A 26262-nucleotide genomic window follows, 5' to 3' on the forward strand; every position below is an offset into this window, starting at 1 on the left:
TTTTTTTTTTTTTTTAATAATGAGTTTTTCATTTCAATTGTGGCGAGGAATGCTACATGCTGGATCTCACACAAAGCAGTTGAAGGTTATTTGAACTCTCAAGTGTTTTCGGGTTTCTTCTTTAACACAGCGGAGGGGGAACATCTCCCACTCGGGATGCTTTAGTATGCTGTAGCTGTGGTTAAAACATGAGCCATATAACAATCTCTTTGATGACTACGATATCCTTATTCTGTTCTGCTTTTTTCCGCTTTGACCCAGATTCAATGTTGCCTCATTTAAAATCATGAAAGACACCTCCAGAAAACAACAACATGCCTTTTTTTTTTCTATTTTGTTGTGTCGCTGTTTTTCAAGCGCCGGAGAAATGACAGGGGTCCCTTTCTATTTTAATGTGCGTCAAGTGAGTGTCAGCTGAGCGATGAGCCAATTAAGCCGAGCCGCCGAGGTAGTCTGATTACTGGAGCTTACCGCCACGATACGGCCTAATTCTGCTGTAATGAGCGTGGCTGAGGAGGCTGGCATTACTCACTTTAAAACCCTCCTTCGAAGATGAGCTCAGTTTTGTGTACAGTTCTGAGGAGAGAACCTGATCTTTTCGGCTTCGCGCCAAGTCCAGGCCGAGTCATTGTTCCCCCCCAAAAGTCGGTGTTATTGTCAAAACACGGTGATTCATGAATCAGGCAGCACCCACCCCGCGTCACGTCGAGAGGACGTCTGGAAAAGCTGACAGGGAGCTTTGTTCACGTGTGTGGTCGCGGATACTGCCTTTTTTTATGACGCGATCTCAGGCCTGATGCATTAAACGAATTATAACAAAGGAGCTAATTGCAAAACTGAGGAAAGCATTGGTGAATTAGGTGGCTATAAACCTTTTAGATAAAGGGACACTGATAAATGAGCCCCGTGGTCGTATTCTTACACTGCATGTTCTCAATTAAGGCAAAGAAACCGAACCTTCAGGGAGTTGATGGAGAATTTATGTTGATTTTGCGGCGTTACTGTTCATTTTTAACCCCCGAGTGTGTCACTCATGTCGTCTTAAGCTGAATTTAAGTTGATTAGTGCGCTAATTAATTTCCAAATAGAGTTACCGTGTAATTGGATTACCATGTAATCTATTTTATACAACCAGAAACACGCAATAATCACGTCCCCGGTCGCTTTTGTTACCTCGTGTGAACTAGCTGCACGAGCCCCACGTTAAATAACAGGAGATGTACTTTATTAATAAGACTACAGTTTGCCACTGCTGCTTTTTAAATAACTGTTTGTTATTCATCATATTCTGCGAGGGGACTCCGGGCTGTCTATAAAAAAAAATGAAATAAAATAAAGAGAAAAAAAAAAAAGCATCTCATTTCACATTTCTTTACGCCGTGGTGTTTTGTAATAAACTCCAGGCTGAACTACAGCAAATCAGCATCGGCCAATATCCTCTACAGCTCCTCAGGTATCCATATACAACAGCACACAGCAGCGTACAAATATTGAAACACAGATTAATTTCCTCTGCCATTCCCGTATACTCACACTCCGCCCCATGGTGCCAGTAAGACGATACCTCCCTGGCTTGTCAGCGGAGACCGCTCCATCCTGTAGAAGACGGCCGACAGATGGTGCTTTTGACAGGGTTAGCGCTCCACCAGCATCCCATGACTGATACCTACCGGCGCGCCTGCCTTGCCTGAGGAGCTTGGGAGGTGGAATACCTCCTTTGACTTATTAGAGGTGAATCAGCGCAGCTCAATCACAGGTTAAAAGTTTGCCCCTTCGGATGTTAAGCAGGAGAGAGGCCCACTAGCAAGCGTTAAGCATTAATCATAGTCTGTCTACAAGGCCTTTACTGGAGAGATAGCGGAGAAGACCCTGTAAGCCTCCCTAAGCAGACGGAGAGAGCGAGGCCTTGTGGGCACCCTCGGGTGTTTTCATACACCCTAATTAATCCTGTGTTTGCCTGAAATGTGCACTGGCTTTTCTCCTCAGCTCACTCCCCGTGGTGTTAGTCTCATTCTCTTTCTGCCTATTTACTATATATTTTTCCGTCTCCCTCTCAAGTATCAGAGTGTCCCCAAGGGTTTGATTTCCAACACAAATAGTCATAAAGAAGACTGATGAGATCTCAGCTGCCGCGGCAAGAGGAAAGACATTAACGCCAGGCAGGGCCATTAGCAAATAGCTGCTGTTGGTGCACCTACAGCTAAACAAGGCTTTAATGTCAGTTGCACAGGCTCCGAAGCTAACGGTACCGCTAGCTCAGAGGAAAGGTTAATGTTAGCCTACATCAAAGATGGATGACTGTGAAAATGAAGCTCTCAGTAGTAGAGAAATAAAAAATTTGACTTCACTTTAATGAATAAACCTTAGATGTCTTTTAAAGTAATAAAACCGCAGCAATATTTTAAAAGGCTGCTTTTCCAGTGAAGGATAAATCCACCCTGAAACACCTCAAAGGATTACATCAGTGTTTGGGGAAATTCAGTTATTCTCTTTTTTGCTGTGAGTTAGAAGGCTAATAGCACTTAGCAGCCAGTTAGCTCAGCTAGCTGTTTCCCCCCTCATCTTTGGGCTAAGCTAAGCTAGCTGCAGGACATACTGTAGATTAGATTTAGCATCAGTTAAGCAGCCATTACCTTAGTTTAGCTCAAATAGGCTAGGAGAAGCATCTAGCTTGACTCTGTTCAAAGCTAACAAACACTGCATACCAGACCTTTAAAGCTTGCTAATGAACATGCAAAAGCTCATTTGTATAATACAAAAAAGGTTGTGTTGTCTTCACCTTTGGCTTGCTGCTAAGCTAACTGTCTGCTGGAGAGTGGTATACAAGTGGTACAAGAAAGTGAATAAGACCAGGCCTATTAAGCAGCCGCTTAGCTTAGCTTAGCACAAAGATCGGGGGAAAACAGCTAGTTTTGTTGCAACAAAAGGGAATATCTCCAAAGTATCAAAGAATTCCTTTAATAATTAATAATTTTTTTTATGTTTTCATTTATTTTTCCCTTGCTAACGTCCTGCTTCTTCCATTTATTCTGATACAGAGCTTTTATCTTTCCTAGCATCAAAGCTACCGTGTGCAGTGCTCACCAGAGTGTACCTTTTTATTTATGTCAGACTGCTTATGGAAACAAAGCTATCAGCCATTAGCCGTACAGTGGGCTGCCATTAACGCTACATTAATTTGGCTCTTCATAGCGGGCCATTGTTAGCTTGTGGGTGCAGAGCAGAGTGGAGGAGCATATTTCTCCCTGCGGCATCTAAATATAAATCTGTGTGACCTTTTTATTTCCCCAGATGTTCCACTGCAAAGTAGATTGCATCAGCTTTCAAACAGAGCGCCACAGCTTTATTTTCTCTCATCTTGTCTGCTAAATTGCTCTTTTCTCATTTTGAAAACCAAGTGAGGGTGATTTGTTTCGCTGCTCTGGTTCTCTAGCAGAGTCAGAAACACAGATTTCTATATTTTGTTTTTGTTTTTTTTTAAAGTTTCATCCTGATTAGAAGACGCAGAATGCTGCCGCTGTAGTTTCTGAAGAACAGTTGTTTTTTTGTTGAACCGCATTACGTGTTTTTGTCTTGATTACCCTCAGGAGGAAATCTGCTGTACTTTTCAACCAAGAACTTCCACTCATTATCCGTAATACGCCGTTCAGCGGTGGATTTCCTCGCCTCCACAAGGACTGCATGTGTCTGTCTTCTCTGAAAAGGTTGTTGGGAACACTTCAGCCTTCTGGTCCATAATTTCCTTATCATTTCTTAGGAAGCTTTCCCGTTAAGAGCTACATGATTCAGCGCTACTTACAAGGAAAATAGGAGTTTACAGGAAAACGGTGACACAGTTTCTTTTTTTTATTTCTGGAAGCTTTATTTTCCAGATGTGTTGAATTGTGTTTTGACAGATTTAACATTTTTGCCCGTTCTCTTTCACTCCCTTGACGGTACACTGTCTTCATCTTTCTGTCCTGTCTCTAGTCTATAATGTGTTTCGTTTTGAGGGGGGTTTTTTTTGCACTACAGTCTTCCTCTCTCGCACTAGTGTGTTAAGCGCAGATCAGTCTCAGTTTTTATGCTGCGTATTTCACATCTTGCACTATCTGGTGTCTATGTTGTGTGATTTGTTGTCGTTTATTTGCCAGCGAAACAAAGAAATCTTTATTATAAAATAAAGGAAATGTTTTACAGTCATTCAGCCCTTCATTACACTGTCTTTGAAAGAGCACAACGTCCATCGTACAAGTTTAGGAAACATGAACTACCACTACCAGAGGTGGCAAAAATACACAAATCCTGTTGTACAGTTGCTTGTGTTTTAAAAAAAGACAGGTGAAAGTAAAAGTACTGATTCAACCTCTTTACTTAAGTAAAAGTTAGAAAGTACAGTCTCTAAAATGTACTCAAAGTATATAAAAGTGCAAAGCATCCCTCTGAAGGACATCTCTACCGGCCATTTCTGTGCAGAATTTGTCCGAACTGTCCGTAAACGCACCAGAAAGATGGCTGCTTGTTGAGTCTTATTCCCAGGACGTCAAATACAGACATTTATGAACATACTTCTAATGTGTTATAATGCAGTTTAACTTGGGCTTCATAGAAAGAGTTACCCAATTATTTAATGCGAAAACACAAAATAACAAAAGGTCAGTTTTCACCCACCTGTCTGAAGCCTGCATGCTCTCTGCTCATTATCATTAAAGGCTCTAACCTGCAGCATTGTGCTCTCCTGTACCTACAAGCACCTCTGTAGTCTGCATCACCGCGCCGTAATGCTCTTCATTAGCGGGCAGCCGGGGCCTCTCCGGGCCCGCGTGTCTTTGAATATTCTCTATAAGCATATTGAATGCGCTCCCCTCTCCAGATAACTGCTCGCTCTCGCTGTCAAAAACATGAAAGACCACCGTGCGCTCGTACGTATATTGACACTCCTGACCCATGCTGCGTGAAAAACAGAGGCTGCGCATTTCAAAGCAAGTGGCTCCTCCGCTGTGGCTCGGTGTAATGCGAGGAAAGGGAAGAAGGGCCTTAAGGTTGGAGAGAGGCGATAGCTGCTCTGGTCTGGTTTGTTTGCAGCGCTACGAGACCTTGGCCCAGACCGGTGCAATTATCAAGCCTGAGGAAAGCGCAGATGTAGCCATGTGAAATCTGACATCATTTACTACAGTAAAAATCTCAACTTGCAAAGCAAACAAACCCACACATGCACAGTTTTATGCGCACACATTGCTTGCACGAGCTGGTTGGTCCAGGGGGCTCGTCTCTAAGCTGCCAGTAGGAGGGGGCGTGTAGATCCTGTGAGCGCTAATTAAATGCGTTTAACCCGGGGTCACTCTCGGAGCCGAGAGAAAAGACACGGACGAGACTCGGCAGAGAGGTCCAGACTTGTAACAGCACCGAGGAATCGAGGCGAGGCGAGAGCGAGAGAGAGGGAAAGATACAAATACAAGCCAAAGAAGCAGATTGAGAGCGAAGGAGGAGGGGGGAAGAGAAAAAGGCTTAACCACGTTGTAAATGTTTTATTGGGCTCCTTTGAACTACTCCAACTGAAGGCATGTGTGTGTATGTGTGTGTTGGTCTCAGGAGAGAGCCATGCCTCTCCCACAGATGACCCAGTTAACATTGAGGATGGGAGGAGAGCCCGAGACATCCAAGCTGGATTGATGACCGGGACAGATACTCCCGTGGATTGAACTGCTGGATTTTTTTTTTTTGGCCGGTCTAATTTTCCAAATAGCCAAAACTAATTTTTTGTTGCGACCGAACAAAGACTGAATCAATAAACACTCCCCCCTCTAAAAAAAATCTGTTTTTTATCCAGGACTTGAAAATGAGTTTTATTGACAGAACCAATGCAGTAGAAAACAGCAGCCTGTTAGTTTATTTAGCTCTGGACATTGTGAGATTGAGTCTGTACAGTATGTGCGTGTATACAGTATGTTTTATATCACTTCAGGTCGTGTTTATTATATCCTTATCTTTGTTATTGACCTCATACACTCAAAAAAAGAGTATTTTAATTTGACTTTTTACTAGAATTTGATGTAAAAAGTCACGTATAATGCAAAGTTTTTCTATCTTGTTAAGTCATTGTGTATAAAATGAAATAAACAAGATGCAAGGAGACAGAATAAGCAGTTTGAAATGCATCAATTTGACGTATTAGAATAATAAACACATTAAGTTTATGTAGAAGTTCCCCTTAACTCCATAAATGCATTATAAGTTTGAATTTATTCACTTTGGCTAACTTGATAGAAACACTTTGCATTATTTTTGATACTTGACATTGACCTCACATAAAAAAAATGTAGATGAAAAGATTCAAAAACTTTAAACCAAGGATTATTTTCTGGTGTTTTCTGTGGTTTCTGGTGATTTAACTATCCAGGGTCCCATGTTGAGGCCACAGGGGGTCCAGAAAATAATCTGCAAACTGTTTTAACGCCTTTTAGCTTAATGTTTTGGTTTTAGGGCCCATAACTAGCAAACCCCACTGTGTGCTACCTGTGCAGCATCAAACATCACACAGGGGAAGTTAGTAAAATAGCTGTTAAGTGTTCATGTAGCGTGTTTTTTTTTTGTGTGCGTTGAGACAAAAACGCAGCACGTGCATCTTGTTTCTATGACGACAATATCTTGATAACCGCCGCTGTATGAATCGACATGGCCCCTTTTGAGGTTTACTATTCGTTTGTTTTTTATTTGACATCGGGACATCGGGAGGAAAAATACGGTGAATATTGGGAAAAAGAAAAAAGAAGACGTGAGCACGTTTCTGAAAAGTCGAGAGATTTTCAACTCGGAGCAAGCTCGGAAAAAACACACTATGTGGACCCGGGCCCTGATGTGGCGGACGGCCACTCTTTGCCAACACATTAGCCACATCAGGTGATAATATGTCAGTGTTGTGTTTACAGCTTGTTTCGCTGCCTCCTTAAAACTCAATAATGAAGGTTTGACTAGTGTTAAAGGGACAGAAACTGAGAAAAATAGAAGAGGGGAGATTGCGAAACATGTTTTTGGGGGAGAAAGTGATTAATAGAGAGGCAGGAGTTGTTGTGATAACAGATTAAACCGGCTGCTGCCGCTCGGTTTATGTGTTTAGCTGTAATTGCATGGCGCTGTTGCCGGAGTAAACCAAGCGGCGTGTCCTAGCTAGCGATTTCAACCATGATGCTATTGTTATGATTAGCACTACCATTAGCATTTATAGCTCTTGTAATTGGACTCTCAGCTGGAGGTAAATCCATTACTGCGGGATTAAATGGTGTCCCAGCTCTTAAAATTGTTTTTTTGGTGTGTGTGTGTGTGTGTGTGTGTGTGTGTGTGTGTGTGTGTGTGTGTGTGTGTGTGTGTGTGTGCGTGTGTGTGTGTGTGAGGGGGGAAACGGAGAGATTGTGCATTCATTAAATTATTTACTGAATGAATATGTTTTAAACTAAGACAAGCAATCCCATCTTTCCCATATGTGTGTGCACATTAGCCGCAATTGTTGGCTGAGCTGAGCGAGTGTAGCATGTATCAAACCGTAGCCTGGCTCCGTGTGTGTGTGTGTGTGTGTGTGTGTGTCTGACTCGTTTGCCAGACGGAGGTTCATTTGTCGCGGATGGTTAATGCAGCAGCAGTGGTGGGATTGTTATGACTTTCAGGAAGTAGAAAGTGTGCCATTGCCAGAGCGGGTGACTAACAACACAAAGCTGCTGCCCCGGCGTCCCACTGGAGAGAATTACATGCTCGGATTGGAGATGACATTCTCTCACTGAGTCAGATCAAAGCAGCCAGATTATTCTCCTTCACTCGCTTTGGCCGGAGGAGAAGAGACGGCCATTGTTGGATTTCAAGAGGAGTGATGCCTTTGAGCGTGCGAGGTGTTAATACTCAGCGTGTGTGAATAAATACAGAAACGCCGTTGTTTGATTATACAAGTCCAGAAAGTCACGCTGTAATATTTCCTTTTGTTCTTATTTGTCCTTTCCCCCCGCCGTCTCCCACCTCGCCTGAACTTTTAACATTTCTGTCTTTGGGACGAAGAGGCAGGAATGCTCTGTAATCGAAGTTGCGCCTCTGTTGCAACAATATCCCTCTGTTGCAGGTACAAGGAGAGAGGGCTGGCTCTCTGCTCCGCTGCACCGCAGAAATGCCTGAGAGCGGCGCTTCTCAATGGGGAAAAACACTGAGGCCCCCTTTTCCACCTCGCACTGACATTTGTGTGGTACCCAGATTGTATCCAGATACGATTAATCCGGCATTCCACTTATTCCTGGCATTGAAAACGTCTCCGCACGGAGAGAGGACTGCTCTTTCTCCCGTGAATGCCATGTGTAATCTAAGATACGAGGCAACAGGTTTTCTTTATTTTCCTCTTCACGCAAAAAAGCTTTTTTCTGTATTCGTCACCGTTCACCTCCGTTGTCCTCGTCCATGTCCCTGAGACACGGGCGAGGAATAAACTCGGAAAGACGAGATATAGAGAGAGATAGTCAGAGACATGCAGATATGTGGAGAATCAGATCAGGGAGGAATGTCCCACAGCTCTGATGACATGTATCGTTACGCGTCAAGCGTCCAGAGCCGCCTCGTCGTGTTCATTCTTGCTTCATTCATATTGTGTCAGAAACAAAGGGGGTTTATAAGAATACTGCTCTTGTTCAAAGAGTTTGAACTCATCTCTAGATTTAAAAAGTCGCTGAGTTTGAGAAAAAAAATAGTACTGTGATATCAATCTGACTGAGTTACGTTTTTACCTGTGTCTGTTTGTCGGTTGGTTGGTTTGTCGTCAGGATTACACAAAAACTACTGATCAGATTTCCATAAAACTTGGGCCCAGAATAGACCCCATTAACTTTTGGTGCAGATTCGGATGAAGGGACCAGGAATTTTAACATTGCAACATATGTGTTTTTTTGACATTTTTGTTAATATCTCAGCTAAATAATTCATGGATGATGATGATGATGAGAAATGGCACCGACTGAATTGCCTCGATGCTATCTAGCGTTGGAAAATGTCCTGTCATTCGATACCAAATTTCAATACCTCAAGGAGTTAATCTCATCCGTGTCAGTGAGCCTGTAGTGTGGTGATCTAATAGTGCTGGTGATTGGCTGTCCCGAGGCATGCCGGAAAAACGTTACGTCCGAGAGACGAGACTTTGCCTTTGTTAAAAATAGATTTGATAAAATTGGTATCAAAAAAAGTATTGTTCAGGAGCCAGTATCGAAGTCAAGGCATCGTATCGTTACCAGTATATCAACAGTTTTTTAACGGTACCCAGCCTTAATTAAGTTAATCATTTAGCTTTTTGAAACTGTGCTAAAATCACAATCAGCAGAGTTAGTTGTGGCGGGGCTTCTTAAATAATTCATAACAATCTGGGTTCTCCTTGACGAGCCAAGGTATTTGAAGAAAACTGAAAAATAACAAGCAGCTATTTTGATGCATTCTTGATCTTTAGTTATTTTTTTATTTAACAAAAATCTTTCTTTCTCTCTTGTTGAAGCATTTAACAGGCCAAACAATTTATGGATAAAATTAGAAAAACAAACCTCAAGTTCAGGTCCAATATCTAAGAATTCCCATTCAATTCAAATACTTTGGTAGGAGGCCGACCCAACCTACAATCCCAAAAATCTGTTTTCTTACACATTGGCCCGTTAAAATACAATAAAGATAAACAGTTGCGGCCCCAAGCTGACTTGCAGCATGATTTGTGGACAGTCCGAGACAGGAGTGGGTGGTAGAAGTGTTAATTTACTGTCAGTTTAGTAACAGAGAGCACGAGTACTCACGAGGTCCCTCAGCTTTCACTCCCTGTTTCATGAACATATGTGAATGAATTTTGCTGCCATGTTCCAGCGTGATCGGGCACTTAAACCAACACAAACACAGGGTAGTAGCACAATGTGTATCGATCTTGTCATCATATCAGCGTAATTAAAACACAGTTGTCACAGCGTGTCTCTGAACAAGAATTTCCTGTTGTCATTTTTTTTTTTTTTGCAAACTCTCCCCGGTAACGCTGCCTTTTGTGTTGTTAAAGTGTCTTTCTTTTTTATTCCACCTCAAGGAAATTAGCTGGCTTTCTTGAACTTGTTGACAACCTGACACGGTACACGCAGAGAAATTCCCTCTGGTGCTGCTTGTGCAGAGCCACCCCGACAACAGACATGCCACGGCGTTGACGGTGCATACAGATATGAGATAGGCGGAGGATAACAGCCGCCTCGTGTGCATCGTTTCTCTGTAGTGCTTCTTGGATAATCTCGTATATGAAAAGTGACACTTAAAAAAATGACCTGCCTGACATCCTCTTTTTGTCTGTGTGCTTCCATGTGTGACCCCGCAACAAGCTGTGTTCGAACGTACTGAACCCGCGCGACTATCAGTTTGTCAGTTACAGGAAATCTAACCTCTGATACGTCAGAGAGCGTTGCTAGGAGACTATTTATCAAATCTCACCCCGAAACACACACTCGAGCAGCATCAATCCAACTGAAACTCACACACACACACAGTATCTCATGTTATCAAAGGAGACATATTATGCCCATTTTCAGGTTCATAATTCAATTTTGGGTTGCTAGAATATGTTTACATGCTTTACTGCTCAAAAAACACATTGGTTTCCTCGTACTGGCCGGTGCAGCAGCTCTGTATTCCCCCTCTGTTTTAGCTCCTGTCTCTTTAAGGCCCCTCCCCTCCTAAATACCCAGTCTGCTCTGATTGGTCAGCTCACACACGCCTGAGCCAACACTGCTCACCGTCCCTCAAATCTGCTCTGTCTCTGTTTTTGTTTACGTGTCTCTGTTTTTGTTTACGTGTCTTTATTTTTGTTTTTTTTCACGTCTTTTTGTTTTTGTTTACATCTCTTTTTTGCTTCATGTATCTTTTTTTGCTTTTTTTATGTCGCTTTGTTTTTGTTTATCTCTCTGTTTTTGTTTACATCTCTTTTTTTCTTCTATGTCTCTTTGCTTTTGTTTATTTTTTGTTTTATTTTACATTTCTCTGTCTTTGTTTATATCTCTCTTTTGTTTTGTGTCTCTTTTACGTCTCTTTATTTTTAGTTTACGTCGCTTTGTTTTTGTTTATATCTATGTTATTGTCTACATCTCTTTTTTTGTTTACGTCTCTTTGTTTTTGTTTACGTCTCTTTGTTTTTCTCGACATATCTTTGGCCCGTGTTTCGTTGTCTATTACATCTTCAGGTTTTGGCTCAATCGGTTCATTTCACGCCAAAAGCAAACCTCTCGCCTCACCTTGACCTCACCTCCTTCACCTTCCTCTCTTTTCTTTTCCTCCCTTGTTCCTTTGTCTTTTTTGTCACATCTCTGCCTGCTTTTGATCTTCGCAGACTTTTAATGATTTTAGGTTCAGTTGCCTCACAGATGGCAATCAGCTGAGTTTAATTGAGGCTTGCGAGTGAGTGGATGAGAGAGAGTTTTCAGAGAGGTTTTTAAGTAGCACCTTGAACAAGTCTCTCTGTCGTTTCTTTTAAAGGTTTTCACAAAAGCCATAAATTGGCTTCTGGCCCAGTTCCATCTCTTGCCCTACTCCCTCATACAGTATGCTTCTATAATATAGGCTGCAAATATTATTCTTGCTGCAGATATTATTCTTTTGCCGAATCTGTCAGGCAGAAGGGATTTAGTGTTGGGTTTCAGCATAGATGAAGCGTTTTTTTTTGTTCTTGGAAATGGTGTACAACAGCTCCAGTAGTTTTTCTCGGTGCCTCGGAGAGATGAGCCCATTTCTCTCCCTGCACAAGGCTTATTAGTTTTTCGCTGTCAGCCCCCTTTTCTCCGCCACTATAGTTTCTCTCTGTTGGAGCAGGGCCTCTGCTCTCAAACCGCAGCTCATGATTGTCTGCGCAAAACTATAAAGTGATTTCTCAGACTTATCACATTATGTGCTGTCCTGAAATAAGCATTATCTCCAACAGTGGGTCTTTATTCGAGTTACTCTGCCATCTTGGCCGGCGGGCTGAACCTCTACCAGGAAAGTCAACTTGTTTATGAGCTTATGAGCGTGATTAATTTTCTTAAACATGAGGGCTTTAGTCAGAATGCTAAGTGGCGGTGGTTGATGGGTTTGGATCAGCTTGTTGGAAAAGAGCCCTCAGTCGTACGTGCTTCTCGCCTCGATGACCTCGTAGCCAAAACACACCGCGGTCCACGTCGTCTGCTGGTCTCTGCGGCCTTCGCCGCTCCGGATGACGCGAGACATCTCTTCTTTTTATACTTGCTCTTGTCATGTCTTCCTCTCGCCTCAGCTTGCAACGTTGTCTTTTTTTTCCCCTCGTTGAATCTCTTCTGCTCCTCTCTCGTCCTCCTCTTCTCTCCTCTCCCACGTTGTTCAAGCCACAGTTCCCACAAGCCCCGAGGCCACAGCTGTAGCCCGTCCGTGTCTCCCCCTGACCTCCCCATGTAGCGCTGGAGAACAGCTGTTCCCTGTACACACACACACACACACACACACACACACACACACACACACACACATACTAACCAGCCAAGTGCAGCGCTCAGGGGGAAGCCTGCAGTAGGGGCAGTATGTTTGCACTTTTGGTTCATCATCACAGTTACTGCACACACAAACACACAGAGACATATGTGGTCTGACGTGAGCAGAAAATCTAACCACTTTGCACTCAGACAGTGAACTAAAGTAAAGGTACGCACAGACAGCACGACTCCCCCCACTCAGCACGAATCTAAGCCGCAGAGACTCTCACTGAAAGGCTAAGTCGTTCCTTTTGTTCCTCGGGGTGGGGACCGGAGTGACCTTTGACCCCTGCGGCGTGACCCCACCCAGCTTTGGAGCCTAAGTTGGGTCATGTGAGACCGGGTTAGCCCTTCAGGGGTGTGTCATAAGACTAAGATGTGGCGGTTGTAGCCGAAGGGGCTGTAAGCTTCGGTGACATAATAGAGATACAAAGGAATGTAGACCGACAGCACAGACGCAACACAACACACACATACATGCACGGATGTGAATGTGCATTCATTATATCAGTATTTCTGTATTAAAGCGGCTCATATTTCTCCATTGCAAATTTTAGATTAACATTTGTTTTACCTTTTTGATGAGCATAAAAGCAAACAAGAGAGATTAAAGGGAATAAGTAGCTAATAAAAGTCTTATGCAGGTTTTAATTAGGGCTGGCTGTGTGTAGGCAAAATCAAAATCTTCCCTGTTTAAGTCATAAATTCAGACTGTATAATACCATCATTAGTAAATGGCAAATTTGCAGTTAATTTAACTTGAGTTAATAGTTATTTGACTGTTAACAAACATCGAAATGCTTTATAAACCATTTATTAAGCAGTGTCAGTGTTGATAAGCATCATTTGCAACTTTGCTTTGATGCTTTGTGTTATGTTTTACTCAGACTGTGTAGCTCTTTCAACTTCACCTGACTTCCTCCTTTGCTTCCGTAATGATTACTACGGCCACTAGAGGCCGCTGCCTAACAAGAAAAATGACAATATGGGCTGTAATAAGCTGCTTTCATATCTCCTTCGACATACACTATGACTATTACTGACATGGAAGAGGAGGGGCTTTATGACCTGTACTGCAGCCAGCCACCAGGGGGCGATCGAGATGTATCAATTATTTACTGTTGAACTGCTTATGTGCTATGCTAATGTGCTGATATTTTGCGGTTGTCTTTGTTTTACCATGTTCACCCTCTTAGGTTAGTGTGTTAGCATGCTAATATATGCTAATAAGGAGTAAAGCACAGCCGCGGCAGATGGGTATGCATTTAGTTTTACCGGATTTAGTCTTAAACCACAAGAACGGGGTCAGGGGATCACCAGAGTCCATGCGATTCGTCCTCTGGGGACCATCAATGTCCGCACACTCCGTCCTAATTAGTTGAATCATTTCACATATATCCTTCAGTTATTATGTTTACCATCATGTATTTCTCTGGTCATTAAAGCAGCAGCGTCATATTAACAAGAGCTCTGCCTACACACTGACTCTTACAGCCATGCACACAGTAGACGTGCCGGTCGGGGGTCAGCGCTGACAACATGGCACCTCACATACAGATAGGCAGACAAAAACTCACACATCCAGATGCACACGGATACATAGCATAGCCTTTGGTATGAAGGCCCGTTGGTGTCGGCTGAATTTGAATGTAGACCTCCAGCTGACATCTATCCATGATTAATGAGAGAGTCCGGGTTAAGTTTTGGCTCCTTAATGAATACAGTTGAGAAGTTGAAGAGCCTATCAATATTTGACATGACTCCTGAATATGTTTGCATAATTGATGCAGGAATCTAAATTGAATCATAATTGCATCATCATGGACGTTTCGTCCTCTTTCTTTTTTCTCATTATTTTCCCCGTCCTTTGTATCCCTCTCCCCATGATATTTCGCTCAAGACCAAATATTCCTCCTTCACTATCATTTTCTCATGCGGCACGCGCATGAGCACGCACACGCTCAGATGGGTGCCGACAGACAATCAATGTGATCTCGGGGTGTGACTGACACATGGTACTGATGAACCCACTGGGTAGCGTATCGCTTTGCTTGCCTGTGTGTTTGTGATTGACAGCTGTACCTCTTCTCTCTCTCTCTCTCTCTCTCTCTCTCTCTCTCTCTCTCTCTGTCTGACTCACACACACACACACGCACACACATTTCCTAGGAGCTCTGACTGTCTCAGACATCATGCTGCTCTCCAGTGTCGTGCGGTGCTGACATACTCTGTGTTTGATGCTGATGTCAAACTCACTCTCAAATGATTGTGTACGTGTGTGTGTGTGTGTCTGTGTGTGTGTGAAAAAGATGGATGATCCTTTTTGAATGAAGTGAAATGCAGTATACACAGTATTTCTCGATAAAAGTGGGTTGTTGGTGGGGAGAGCCTGAAACAAAGACAGAACAATTGGAAGTTTTTATCCCATCAAATGCGAAGAAAGAAAGAAATCAAAGAAAATCCAGAGGGACATCAGGCCATATTTCAAGATAACAAAACATATTTGATAACCCATTAGTCAATGCTAGCATGCGGGCGCGTCCGAGCTAACATTATTGTTTTATAGTGTCACACAGGAAAGGCATACATTTATTCTTAACCTCATCTTGGACGCATTTCTATAAGCCTGGAAGTGAAACGTACTCGAAGTAATCAAACGTTAACGAATGTTAGCTAAGAAGTTAGTCAAAATGTACGTCAACCCCTCCTGCAACAGTCTAATGCCTCTTCACCTCAGCAACTCCGAAGCCAACAATGCCGGGCCGTGTCTTTGAAAAGACGCCTGCCGACATTTCAAAGGTGCCATCTCGACTGATGAAAGTGCATCTGTCCGTGTGCTCAGCCATCTATTTACTGCAATAGTCATGCTTCTGCTCCGGGGTGGGTTCTTAGCTCTCTCTGATTGGTGGTGTTTGTGCTGAGGGGGGACCCAGGTGGCTCCAGGTTTATATTTTGATTTAGAGGATTCTTCAGAGGGAATACATTAGGATGTGTTTGCAGACAAGGAATTAGACACGATTAAGTATCTACTCACCTATTGGAGGAGAGTGGAGCTGGTTCCTCGCCGACAGATGGGACCCCGATAATAATAATGGTCGATGGTGCTTTGAAAATAAGGGGTGTGTTAATGTGTGTGTGTGTGTGTGTGTGTGTGTGTGTGGATGAGTGAGAGTGTGTGGTGTTTAGACTCTTCAAGATTCTGGAGAATGATTTGTCATGAAAGAGCCTGCAGCGACTGTAATGTGGATGGACGAATTTAAGCATTCCTCGCTATCTCTCTGAGTGTGTGTTTGCGTGTGTGTGTGTGTGTGTGTCTGAGTGTGTGTGTGTCAGATGAAAGGACATCTCGGCGAGGGGTAACTCCGGCCTCCTCCTCCTCGTTTCAGTGGCTCTGATGACAAAATGTGTCAGTGTTTAAAAAGAGGCCGCCGCGGAGCATGTGCTGACATGTCTAAATCTGAGACTGTCTCACACATATGTATCTCTACACACACGCACACACACACACGCAAACACACACACACACGCACAGTGAGGCGTCCCGAGGGCCATCTGGAAGTGCAGAGCGAGGCACAGCTGGTCTCCAGTGAACATCCACGGAGTCCGGACCCCTCATCTGCAAGATCACACAGTGAGGCGCCAATCACTGTCATAGTGTGTGTGTGTGTGTGTGTGTGTGTGTGTACCCTTGAGTGTGAAGCGTGATTGTTGCAGCCACAAAAAAAAAAAACAAATCCACCCAAAATATTCATGGATACGTGTTCGGATTCAACCTCACTTTCCGTCCTCTGGAGAGTTCAGAGTGTGTGTATGTGGAGTTTGGGGACTCTGACGACCGCGCAGACACTAAACGCAACAGAAAAAAAATTGCCTCCATCTGTTGGCAGTGGAAAAAATCCGAGAGGACAAATTGAAAAGATTGCAAGGATAAAGCCGTCATAGTGAATTAGTATCGCGGCAGGAAGACTTCTTGTTATCGGGGTATTTGTAAAATATTCAGGCTTACACGTGTGAAGGGGGAGAGATGGGTAGCTGCAGGGAAAGAACAGTGCTGCTGACTCCGACTGATTCAAAAAAGTTTGTGCGAGTGTGCGTCTGCATGTATATGAGGAATATCTTTATGAGTGTGTGCCGACATGTTTTTTTTATTTAGGCGCACACGATTCACGCCCGACACCTGCAGCTATACTTGCTCTTATTTGATAATATGGATCCGGCGCAGCTATGCAAACGAGCGTGACGTCTCAGAAATTCCTTTTCTCAAATCCGAGTTACTTTTGAATTCAGGCCGCAGCACAGAGTCGCCGGGACTTTCCAGGCAAAATCCGACAAGTACGGCTCATTTATTGGCAGCGTGAGAAGACTTTATAAATATCAGCTGTGAGGGGCTACAGGTCACCAGCATAGAGAGATCGCCGACATCAATCAAACATTATCTCGGCGCCACGGCGCTTTTGATTCTGGGCTTTATATTTTATGTTTCTAAAACTGTTCGGAGGGTTGGTGTTCTGCGTTCGAGCAGGGTGGGAGCGAAAGGAGAGCTAGAAAGGGAAGAGAGGGGAGGAAAAAAAAAAAACAGATCACACCGTGGGCCCATCAGTCAGCGATTCCCCTTAAGAAATTGTTCTTGACGGGGCAGAAAGACCTGTCATATTAAGTCCTTGTTCGGATCTTATACCCAGATATATCTGTTGAAATCCAGTCAAGATGGACTTCCGAGTTCATACCTGGTATCACGGCGGCTCTCAGATGCGTCTCCAGTGAGCACTCGCGGTTGGCTTTCACTTCCAAACTCATTATGCAAATAACCAACACACGCCACTTCTGTTTCCCGGAGATCAGAGTGAAAAACATCACACGCCGTCGTCAGTTATCTGTGCTCCATCCGCAGGGATCGATATTGGCGCTCAAAGAGGTTGTCGATGGGCTGCTGTTAATTGTTTCGCGCTTTCAGCGGTGAATCTGGCACGAGCACGTTCCTCCACTTATGCAGATGATGCTGACCAACATCCAGACTTGGTCTGTGCAGTCAGACCCCCAATGCATCTTCAGTTTGCGTCGAGGACCGCCACACCTGTGACAACAGCTGTCCACTTGTAATCCAGTCTCATCTGCTTAATAATGTTATGGTGCATATTACAATCTGGATGTGTTTGCTTTGTTGATTTGTTGTTTGATGGTTTCAGCCTGCTCACAGGTTGTTTTCACATCATGACTTGTTTTTAGAGTGTGATCTTTTATGTTTTATTATTGGTGATTTTACAGTTTTGCATTTTTTTATTCCCATCCTGTATTATGAGTCTTATTTTCTCTTTAACTCCTTGTTGTTGCTGCCAATCGTAGCCAGCCTGCAACATTCTCACCAAAGCTTTGGCAGTCAGATAAATCTTAGTTCGGGTCATTGGAGGTCATTGGATGTGGAAAAATTGACGTTTTCATAGTACGACTATCTTTGTATCACAACATACAGTATTGCACAGTCATTATTATTGATTACAGTGACCCTTAAACCCCTCATTTGTAAGATAGTTGATTTTTGAATCTCATACCCAAATCGACAAACACTGACTCCTGCGGATGGCGGCCGACCCGACCTTTACAATCCCACAGCGTCAGTGTCACTATCTTATAAACAGGCGCTTCAATGAAATGAATACAGAAGGGTCATTGGTTAAACAAACACTTTATTATGATTAAAAAAGAATAATATGTCCAACAACAACAAACTTTACTAACATAAACAGGCTAGCAGTTATTACCTTTTCTTTTGTGGGTATTTAGTCATTTTAATCCCAGAGCTCACCTCCCAGCATGCAAATGTTCGACCAAAACAAGTTCCTCCGACTCCATTTTGTTCCATCTTCCTGGGCTTTGTGGCGCCCAAGATGATCGTGATTAGTCGGCTACAGAAACCAAGATGAGAATCACTGCTGCAACATTATCTAAAGAAAATGTCCCCATAATCGAGCTAATAGATAGACCGTATTTTGATTGGCTGTCAGTGTCTGTTGCTCATCAAACCGCTCTGAAAGGGATCCCAATGATGTTTTTTGCAACTCTCTTCGTCATTGTAGTTGAAGTGTGAACATTATAGTCTCTGCTGCTGATTCTGCTGCCACACATCTTTACATGAAACGCTGAAATGTGGCCCCACACCCGTCAAACCAGCCACCATGGCATCATTTTCTCCATGAGCACTCATGAGCTGTGTTTACACGTCGTACCCCCCTGCCGAGCTCTGCAGGACTACATAGGAAACTCTTAATAGTGTGGACAGACCTCAGTGTCGTCATGCCTCTGACCACAAAAAGCCTGTTTGTTTTGCCAGGCGGACCTCTGGGTCATTCCATGCTAGAATGCTAATTGGAACTAGCATAAGCTGGCTAATGAGCGCTAATTAGGCTAATGAATTAGTCGCGGGGTACAGCAGGCGTTGTGGCAGCGGAGGAGGAGGAAGACGGGTCAGAATGGAGAGGCACGCATCTGGATGCACACATGCAGATGCTGACTCAGAGTTTTCCCCACAGCTGCGGGGTAAATAAGTAAAGAGGGTGAAAGTTAAGGGGGCAGATACACATAAACAGACACACACATTCCAGTCACACACACTACCGATTCTTCTCTCACGCTCGTATCTGTCAGTATACGCATGTGTGCACACATTATCAATCTGACACACACACACACACAAACTCCCCCTCAGCAAACACACTCTGTCTCAGTTAGTCAGGAGCCAATGATGCCCCCTTTTTTTTTTTTTTTTTTTACCCACAAGCTCACTTAGCCTGCACATCTGTCGTACTCTCATGGGAACACACACAACAATATGCTTCAACTTAGACACTTGTGTTTATGGGGAGTACGAGGCTGCTGTTTAATTACTGCTGGAGTCTGTCCTTAGTCTGTTTGGGAGTTATTTAGCAGACGAACGAGCACATCTGCGGCGTGACATCCATCATGATAATAACTTTTACATACTTTGATGCGCAGCCGCCACATCTGAAGGTTCGTTCTCACGTGCAGAAGGACACAGCGAGAGGAGACGTCTCTTATAATAAATTAATAACTTCACGAGGCTTTACTGGAGGCTTTTTGTCTGTTCTCCTCACGAGCACACGCACACAAACCCCTCTACAATACCACACAAAAAACACTTCCCCGGCTTTTTGTTCCAGCCATCCCCAGACCTCCAGACACCCATTCCTTCACACAGACACACAACACACTCTGGAAGACAAAGAAATTAGTGAGAGAGTGGCAGAGAGAAGTCCAGGAGGCTAATGTAACAACAGTCTCAATAAGCAGTAAATTGGATCTCTTTTCTCTCCACTCCCTGGAAGACACTCCGGCTGGTTGTGGCTTTCTGTTTTCTTCACCCTGAAGCTCCACGTTCAGGCGCCTGCTGGGTGCCCACACGGCACCAGAAAGACCGGGTGGCTGCCTGCCAAGTGCACACCTTTGGGAATCTGGGCTGCCGCAAGAAAGCACATCTATGCTAAATACAAGTCTGAGCTACTTTACTAAACTGCTTCTGTTTTATGCCACATTGTGCTCAAACTTTACTGCGTTTCACGGAGAAATGTTTCATGTTTTGGTGAAAACAGTGTGTTTATATGCTCTGGATTTAAGATGCCAACGTTAGCACACTAATTAGCCTGCTATAACAGTACTTACAAAGCCAAAGATATCATTAGCCGACTGCAGTTTTATGAAGGGCACAGGTGAGGTTACATAAAGCCTTGTTCAGTGTGTGGGAACCACGACTCGACTGTATGACAGTAACAAAAACAGAAAACTTACATGTGTTTTGCTCATCAGTTAGTTCTGATCCTCTAGTTTCTCTTGTACAAGTCAAACATTTGTTTGCTGATATTTGCCTATTAAAGGTATGTCAGTATAGCAGTATGTGTTGTCCAATGTGTGCCGATATGAACTTGTTTCTTACAGAACACGATGCAGAAAAAAGATGCCTGAGATAATTTATAATTATTAGCTTCCCAGTGAAGTTTACTGTTTCAGTGCCAGATGTCATTTTGGACAATAAAGTGGATTGTTAAACTGTCATATAACCACATTTTAGGGATCGTTGCAAAAAGTGTATGTTCATGTACATATTCTGCATATTAAAGTATATCTGCAGATATGTAATGGATTTTTTTACACTGGTACTTAGTATCCAGATGAGGTCATGCCAAACAAGATAGTATTTTATCTCTCCCTGATTGATAATAATCGATATCAGCCCCGAAAAAAAAACATCAGTCGGCCCCTAATGAGAACCCCGCTCCTCCTTATTTCTTATTAACTTCATTTCTACGTGTGTGTGGCATGAAGTAGCTGCCGTACATTACATTTTATTCGGCAGATCCAGATAGATACTTGCAGACAGCACTAACTCCAAGGCACAGTCTTCACCCTGCTGCCGTCTGGCGAGCTATACAGAAGTATCCGCTGCCGTACCACCAGACTACACAGCAGCTTCGCTCCTCAGGCATCCTCAACCATAAAAAAATACTTTTTCTCGTGTAGTGTAAAGGGACGTGCAACCCTGTGTTTGAGAATGACAAATAAATAAACCTTTAACCTTCCGTGTAGTTTACTCTTCATCGTTATCTTCATTGAAACTGTGTTTTAATTAATAAAACACAGTTTCCACCCCCTCGTCTACTCCCCGCATGAGTGGATGAAGCGCCGATCCCGTGTAATAAAGTTGAAGGCGCTTAATGACAGGTTGCCACGGCAACGGTGTCGGTCGCTGCCGTCGGGGGGGCTCGCGGAGAAGTGTTTTCTCAACCGCTTCACAGTTGTCGGACACGCTGACACGTGCACTCGAACAGACTCTTGCTCGCATACAAAGCGACGGGGTGCGCACGCAGAGGTCATCTCCTGCGCTTTATTACACGAAGGCTTCTTTTCTGTCTGCTGACTCCTGCAGTATCTTTCACATGCTCGCTCTGTGTGTGTGGGTTTTTTTTTCTGTTTCATACAAACACAGTCATATTTCCAATAGAAAATAAAAATAAGCACGCGATCACAGCCCGCAGGCTCCCCCCGCTCGACTGCGGCTTCTCTCCGCGGGCTCAAGGTCACGAGGAGACGAAGAAGAGAGAGAAGTCGTTAGATGGAACGCAAAAAGGAGAGAAGAAGAAGGAAAAAAAGATAGCGAAAAGCAAGCTGTGGCCTCTGAACCCTGCGTGAAGTGCAAACCAGCGGGAGGTTTCCAGGGAAGGAAGTGGAGTTGGAAGGAGCGGGGAGGCGGGAGGCAGGGAGGTGAGGGCAGGTTGACACAGCGGGGGGGCGGCGTCCTCGCGCGGAGCTCCTCCTGTGACCTCCTCACCTCATTCAAATCTCTAAACCACAAACGCTCCCTCGTAAAAAAAAAAAGAAAATGATCTCTTTTACGTGCGAGTCGTAGTGAGGTTAAGGTGCACAGCAGGTGAATCACGAGGGAGCGTTGCAAGCCAGAAATTTGCAATCCCGTAAAGACGGGAATTTGTTTGAGAGATTTATCGGTTATAAAGAATTAAAAGAGCCAAGACGGAGCTCTTCCTGTGACGGATCAGGTCAGACGGAAACAAACAGAGAAAACATTCGTGTTGGATTAAACATGCAGGCGACACGCATGAAAGCTCAGCGGTTAGATTAAACATTTTACAGGCCGGCTGCGTGTTAAATACACACATTGATATTCACTGCCATCAGATGCTGGTCTGTTTTGTGGGCTGTTGCGCGCACACACACACACACACACACACACACACACACACACACACACATGCACAAACAGACACCATCCAAGCAGACAGCTGGTGTGGAAATATGGGCTAAGATAGCTTCTTCGTCTCCATCGACAGGTGACGGAATGTCAATGTGAGGGCGTGCAGCTGTCGCTCGTTCACGCTGTGTGTGTGTGTGTGTGTGTGTGTGTGTGTGTGTGTGTGTGTGTGTGTGTGTGTGTGTGTGTCTGTACAATAACGGTGTAATGTGCCGCACAGAACGTTAAGCATGTAGGTGTGAATGAGGGTGGGATTTTATCACATGCTGTCATGTCCCCGGCACTTCATTAGAGCTCAGCTGAAGAAGAGACGAGGCAGCATCTCGGCGGTAACATCAGCAAACACCATCGTGTGTGCGTGTGCATGTGTGTGTGTGTGTGTGTGTGTGTGTGTGTGAACTTAGTACTTGGCTTCCAGCTTTGCCCTGTCAGCTCGGTCCATATTCACAGGCACACACAGAAGGTAGCGTCAGCAATCACTGTCACACTCCTGTACGAGCCACAGTACATCCACGGCATCGTTAATGGAGCAGAGTGTGCATGTAGTGTGTGTGTGTGTGTGTGTGTGTGTGTGTGTCCTGTAACCTTCACCTCGTATAGATTATGGCTAAATGAGAAATGATTTTGTGCCTCACCACTCTCTTAACCCCCAACCTGAACACCCCCCAGGGCTCATTATTATCCCCCCCTTTTTTTTATTTTTCACCAAAAGAATCGTTTTTTTTTTATTATTGTTGTTAAAGATCTGATTCGAGATATAAATAATAAAAAGAAATCCGTATGTAAATTGATTTTAAAAATGCATCAGCGGCAAAAAACACTCATTGTTTTTCTTAGAGGAACCCTGGTGAATAATTATCATCTCATTTCTGCTTTCTCCCAATTTGTCTTACATAATAAAACACATTTTCTGAGCTGTCACTGATGCAGCTAGATATAATTTATAGTTGTGACCGGTGTCGTCTTGCTTTGCTTGAGTATTTATTTTTCTGACCAATTTTTACCTTTACTCTACATTTCAATACAAATATCTGGACTTTCTAAGTCTTACATTTTCAAAACAAGCTTGTTGCTGTAATTTTAATGCATTTTGAGGGGAATCATGGATTATATCTCAGGTGGCTGTAGCTCAGGAGGTAGAGCGGGTCGTCCAGTAATCGGAAGGTCGCAAGTTCAGTTCTCCGGCTCCCCCGGCTGCATGTTGAAGTATCCTTGAGCACCATATGGTCAGTAAACTGGGAAAGCGTTATTTACCAGATTTTTTTATTTTGCATCATTTCACGCCGCCTTCCCAACATCACAAGACTGATTTTTATCCAGTGCTTATCACGCACGGCAGACGTAGCAAGACGAAACGATGTGAGAGACGTAACAGAAACAGAGAAGGGGACTCAAATATGGGAAAAAAAGGCGTGTAGTGACAAAGACAGCGGCGTGGATGAAAATGAACAACATGGCCGACAACGCCGGAGCAGATTCTGAGACGCAGGACATTCCCCCACCCGTGGCCTTGAAGTTGTTGGCTCCAAGAAATAATACTTTTATGCTTTGAGTATATTTCAGAGCCTGTACTTTCTTACTTTTACTCGAGTCAAGAAGTTGAATCAGTACTTCTACTTTTACCTCTATTTATATCTGAAAAATGAGTGAAAACTGCTAAAAAGAGGAAGTAATTACAACTAGTTTTTCACTGTTGGCTAGCACGTTAGCTTTGAGGTAGCATTTATTAGCTCTGTGTGAATGTTTGTGAGAGATAGAGGTAGAAGTGGAAAGTAAATAATGTATGCAAGAGATTAACAAACACTGTAATATCTCCCTTTGTCCATCTGTGTGACATCGCTCGTGTTAGAAAACACACAAAATGTGAAAAACACACAGAAAAGCAGCGTACAAACACAGACACACACTCATGCACCGATACACACTGTCTCTCTATTTCTGTCTGTCCCTGTTTCACACACACACACACACACACACACACACACACACACACACACACACACACACACACACACACACAGAGCCAGCTGTGTGGTGGAAGCAGGTGTCACTCTCAGCTCATTACCCCTGGCAGGGTTGATCACCCTGTTTGGAGAGCAATAAGACACACCTCACTGGAGAGACGGAGGGATGAGGGGGCAGGAGGAGGAGAAAGAGGGAGAGAGGGAGGGAGGGAGGCAGCATCGGCCTCCTGCTTTAAGAGATAGAGGGATGGAGGAGGTTGGGCGTGGAGGAGAGGGGGGGAGTAAAGGAGCATGTGGTGTGTGAGATAGGAGGAGAGAGGGAAGAAAGAGGGAGATAGGAGAGGTGTAGGGAGGGAGGTGTTTTTAGGATGGAGAGGCTGTTTATTGAAAAAGAAACAGAAGCAAAGCAGGATGTTTTAAAAACAATTTCAGTTTCGGTTGTAGTTTTTATCAGTAGGAACAACATTGTGCTCTCGAACATCACTAAAAATAAGTCACACGAGGAAGGAAACGGCAGCAGAGACGGGACGCAAACGAACCGCTGGCTTACCCGAACACATCTGGAGGAGAAGCTGGAGGTTGTTGACCTCCAGATGAGACGGTTTAGATCAGGGATGTTAAAGATTAATCGATTAATTGCCGTTGAGAATTGCAAATACTTGCCTATCAAGTATATCAAAATAAGATACAAAGTACTGGATGAGAAAATGTATTAAATTAAGTTACAAGACATTTCTATTTTTATAAAAATAGAAAAATATGTTCTATACAAACTAATATTATTACATTAAGGCCATTTATAGCCCCAATTTGAGTCAGTTGATGCGACAGATGGAAGCTCTGCAATTAAAATCAAGTCATTAATTTGTGTTATTCAGTTTATCATTCAAGTGACTTTGTCTGTTCCTTTAACTTTTAATGCAGCACATCTGATTTGGCATCAGACCAGGATCATGTCAGTGGTTAAAACTGGTTTCTAATGGAAGAACTTCAAACACATTTCATGTATTATTAACGATTAACCGGTAACTGATTGTTAAGGCAGCCGACTACTTATTAAAGAAATTGCTTAGAAGTAAGGCCTCGATCACACGGAGACGTGGCTGCTTCACGAACGCCCTGGAAAAGTGTGTTTTGGGTAAAAGAGGTTGCTGCGAGCGCAACCGGACATTATATTGCATTTTTGAAAAAGCGCCTTGTGTCCCCTGTTTTATCTGCCCCTACGGCTCAAGTCGTTTCTGTATTAAACCAGAATAGTCCTTTAAACTCGTGATCAACAGACACAGCGACGCTTCAAAGCAACCAAAGCTAATGCCACAGAAATGGGAGGTCAGGGTTTCTGTGTCTCTGAGTGAGTTTGGGATTGTGAATGTGTGCTTGTGTATATTGTGACAACCGCCATATTATGTATATACTATATACTAAAAAAACTATGATATACTCACCACAACTGAGGACATTGCAGTTTTAATCTCTCAGCATCAGCCTCAAAGGTCCAGTAGTGGTGAGGCTCTACAGATCATTACAACAACATAATAAATAATAACATTAAATAAATATATGTGTGTTCCTCTAATTGCACGAATGCTTCTGAGCCTGCTGCTGTGAACATCACGTTCTTGTTTGTGTCAGTGAACTCATCACCCGTGTGTGTTGTGTTGTGTCTCTGCAGGTACGACTACAAGGAGATGCTCCACAACTCCACCTTCTGTTTGGTGCCCCGCGGCAGACGACTGGGCTCCTTTCGCTTCCTCGAGGCGCTTCAGGTAAGAAAGGCGGCACGCACGTAAACACACACGCTCTATTATGAGAAAGCACTGCGTACGCTATAAATTCATGCCTCCCAGCAATATTATCAGGAAGGAGGGAAAACAAAAAAAGCATCTTCCCACACTCAGCCTCCTACTTAGCTTTTGTTTTAATGGTGCTGCATCTACAGTAGTATTAAAGGATCATGAAATCATTACCACCTTAATTTACGAAGTAGCAGTGTCACGACTATAAACAAAACGCTGAGGAGATTGGCTGCCTC

The 26262-nt window shown here is 43.6% G+C and overlaps 1 protein-coding gene across 1 annotated transcript in view; it reads left to right on the plus strand.

Moving 5' to 3' along the window:
* The window catches only part of ext1b (exostosin glycosyltransferase 1b), a 121511-nt gene that overhangs the window by 61003 nt on the left and 34246 nt on the right, over positions 1-26262 (plus strand). Inside the window, exon 2 of the mRNA XM_084379204.1 lies at positions 25903-25996. Within this exon, the coding sequence (XP_084235330.1) occupies positions 25903-25996 (94 nt within the window). The remainder of the gene's footprint in view (positions 1-25902; positions 25997-26262) is intronic.

This window comes from Pagrus pagrus (genome assembly GCF_965226575.1).
Source record: "Pagrus pagrus genome assembly, chromosome: 17".
Taxonomy (NCBI): domain Eukaryota; kingdom Metazoa; phylum Chordata; class Actinopteri; order Spariformes; family Sparidae; genus Pagrus; species Pagrus pagrus.